Source organism: Barbus barbus, assembly GCF_936440315.1.
Source record: "Barbus barbus genome assembly, chromosome: 43".
NCBI lineage: Eukaryota > Metazoa > Chordata > Actinopteri > Cypriniformes > Cyprinidae > Barbus > Barbus barbus.
In genome coordinates this window covers 7,229,375-7,232,953 of record NC_136721.1, presented here as the reverse complement: position 1 = coordinate 7,232,953, position 3,579 = coordinate 7,229,375, and the positions used below count along the sequence as shown (strand labels likewise).

Sequence of the window (3,579 nt, the reverse complement as noted above, 5' to 3'; positions counted from 1 at the left end):
CAGTAATATTACTCAGTTCCTAATTGTATAATTACACTGTAAGAAGGACAACATAAAACACATTGTAGCCAAAGTTTATTTTGAAAAATCTTTTATAAGCTGTTAAAATAGCATTAGTTGCTAAGTAACACTTAAAGTGTAAGTGTATATTACATTTCTCAAAGTCTCATTTTTATTCCTGTCAAATATTAAATATGGCACTACCCTGACTAAGGTATGTACAGCCACATAAGCTGTCTAATATGTCTTTCTCCAATGCCCATGACATATACTGTATTAATGAATATGTACTCACATACACACAAATGAGGCTATGTGAGTGAACATGTCAGTGACATCAGCTGTGGGCCAGCATGTAAGCATATATCTGTAATGACAGATTTTCCAGTCATGTATGTGTCATAATCAAGTACATTACCCTGGCTATTATATAAAACAAAACAGATAAAAATTAGCACCTGTCAATTCAGTATCAGGTGAATTTACAGTGTTTGCCCAATAGACTGTTCAATATTTCTTTAAACAGTACCAACACAACAATAATGGAAACCTACCCCCTTGAATTTGCTGCTAGAAGCTATATTCCTGAAATTAAGATATGGGTATTTTGTTATTATTTTGTTAAGATTTACAAACTCATCATTTAAATATTGTTAAACAATAAGAATATCGTGGCACCTTCCTTGCAAATAGTGACATGTTAAATAAATCATAATTATTGTGCCACCCAGCCTGTGGCTCACCTTATAGATAAAATTTCAGCTGTAACCTTAAAACAGTTTTCCAGTGGAAATGTTAGCAGGGGAAGGTTGAAGTGCAGGGCTTGGAGAGAGCTACATGGCTCGCTCGCTTTTTTCGTTTCAACAAGAACAGCTGGTTATAGCACAGACAGCAATGTGCACCTGTTGTTCCGCATCAGAAGGTTATATTTCCTCTCTCTGGAGGAGTGCTCAGAGATATTGAAGACCCTGACTTTCAGCAAGCCAAAGCTCTTAATGGAATGTAACAAGTTTGTCTAGTACGAGACAACCCTCTGACTCTCTTTAAGATATGTAATGCACATTTTACGAATTTTTCATATTTTACAAATCCAGACTCTCTGTTTTTAAGTTGAGGCATTTTTGATAAATTATGAATTAACTATCCACACAGGTTTTTGAGACATGAAGACTGAGACATGAAAACTGTCCCGAGGTAGTGATTCAGAGGTAGACTGTCTAGCCTTTCAAACTCTGTCCTATGTTTCTTGCACACATTTTCTTCTTTGTCCAGAAACAGAAGCTACTTTAGTTTCATTAGTTCTCACTCAGTCAATAAAAGTGTAAGAATATGTCAACAGAACATATTAAATTTTAAATATTGTGTAAATATAGTCAAATCTTCTTGGTTCAAGGACTACAAAATCTAAAAACCATGTTTTGTCACAGACAAAAGTGGCCTCAAACAGAAAGATCCCTAGTGTTTTAAAATTAGATACAGGGACTATGAACATTAATTTTTCAAACGTTCAAAAGTTGGAAAAGTCACAGCTTTATTACAATGTTTTTGGTACCTGCAGTTAAACAGTCAGCACTCATTTCTGTTTCACAAGCTGGTGAGGGCTCTCGTTGTCTGGTGGTCTTCATGTTTACTTGTGTCCAGATGTGGCTTCTGTAGGCCTTGTTATTCTTTGTGGAAGGCAGTTGAGAAGTTCTCCAGCACAGGATCTCCTGAAAGGCACATCTAAAGTCCGGACTCCTGCAATAGATCAAGGGGTTGAAGGCGGAGTTGGCGTAGCCTATCCAGTTCAAGATCCTGAACGGCAACATGATGTTGTCCATCTTCCAGATGGCTGCCACCACGTTAAGTACAAAAAACGGGAGCCAGCAGAGGGTGAAGGTTCCCATGATGATTCCTAAGGTCTTCAGAGCTTTGTGGTCCTTCATGCAGAACTTGGTCTTCCGGTTCTTTAGATCATTTCCCTCCTGGGTGCTGAAGCTCTGTGTGCGTATGTGCCCTTTGATGCGGTCGATTTTCTGAAGCTGTCTACGGGCCTCCTGGAAGACCCGACTGTACACAAACGCCATGATGACCAGCGGGATGTAGAAGGAGATAATGGAGGAGGTCACGGCATAGGCGGCATTAGTGTTGAAGTCACAGCAGGTCGGGTTCTCCAAGCAGCTCAGTGCTTCAGGTTCATCTGACACCCACCACTCCATGTGGATGGGCAGGAAAGAGATGAGGGCGGCCACTGCCCACACCCCTAGGAGCACCCCACAGGCCTTCCACTTCGTAAGCATTGACTGATAACGCAAAGGCCACATAATTGCCACGTACCGGTCCAGGGCAATCACGCACAAGGTCTCGATACTAGCGGTCACACACAATACATCCGTAGCCGTCCAAAACTCGCAGAAGAATTTTCCGAAGTGCCACTTGTTGAGGAGAATGTAGCATGCACCAAATGGCACTACCATGAGGCCCATGACCAGATCTGCGCAGGCCAAGGAGCTGATGAAGTAGTTGGTGACCGTCTGCAAACGCTGGAATTTTACAATAGCACTGATGACCAGCACATTGCCGAAGACAATGCCTACAATCAGAATCACCATTAAGATGCTAATTAATACCACCTCTCCTTCGCTGTACTCCAAGCCAATCAAAGACACCGGAGAGGAATTGTTTAGCCTTGCTGAAAGGTTCATGTGCACGGAGGTGTTCTCCATGCTCAGTATATGCTGTCCCTCCATGAGCTTTTTCCTGAGAAAGGAAAATCATCATAACGTTTGGTGAGAGCAATATTAGCCTTTAAAGAAATACTCTTTAGAGAGCACAAGTGAACAGAAAGTACATACGATGTCAATCAGAAAGCAAAGTATGAGAATTATCAAGATTATCATCATGGACATTATTTATTATCATGAGAATGATAAAACAAACAAGCAAACAAAAACATAAAAAGAAGCAAATTGTATAGTCAATCTACTTACTAAAATTAGGAAAGTGTTTTAGAGTCCTCCAACTTAATTCCACTCTTCATGGACTCCCATAAGGTATCCAAAAATAAAAATAAATCCTTTTGAATTGTGTTTTTCTTAGAAAGTGTTCTGGTCTCACACAATGTTCTCACATTGTTTCACCTCTTAATCATCCGTTCATTTTGTCTGAACAGTGTTTCTTTTACATGCTCACAGCACTCTCAGCTAAACACACTGACTAAATGTGCTATCAGCTGGACTCTTGTAGCAGCCAGTGATGACATCACAGTTCATCAGCAGCCAATCGGAGCACAGTTTCCTTACACTTCAGAGCACTCTGCTGTTGCAAATGAAAATACTGCTACTTTTTACAAGCAAAGACAGAACTTGTTACATTCAGAATTCATTTTTAATTAAATTCAGAGCAATATGCAATGAAAATTAAAAGGAAAAAGGCATCATGATGATATATATTTTAACATCTGGCTTTACTAAAATTTATTATGAATGTCTTTTGTAACCAAACTTTAACAACATGACACTTTGAAGTGATGCTTGAGTGATCAAGAATATTGTAATTTACAAATAAGCTTTTCTTTGATTTCTCAGTCTTGATTTTCAT

The 3,579-nt window shown here is 39.3% G+C and overlaps 1 protein-coding gene across 1 annotated transcript; it reads right to left on the bottom strand.

Moving 5' to 3' along the window:
* Positions 1-1,523: 1,523 nt before the first annotated feature.
* On the bottom strand, positions 1,524-2,729 carry adrb2b (adrenoceptor beta 2, surface b; the record flags this gene model as incomplete). Its single annotated transcript, XM_079405012.1, has 1 exon — positions 1,524-2,729. One exon carries the CDS (start codon positions 2,727-2,729, stop codon positions 1,524-1,526), a length of 1,206 nt encoding a protein of 401 aa, XP_079261138.1.
* Between the last annotated feature and the right edge of the window lie 850 nt (positions 2,730-3,579).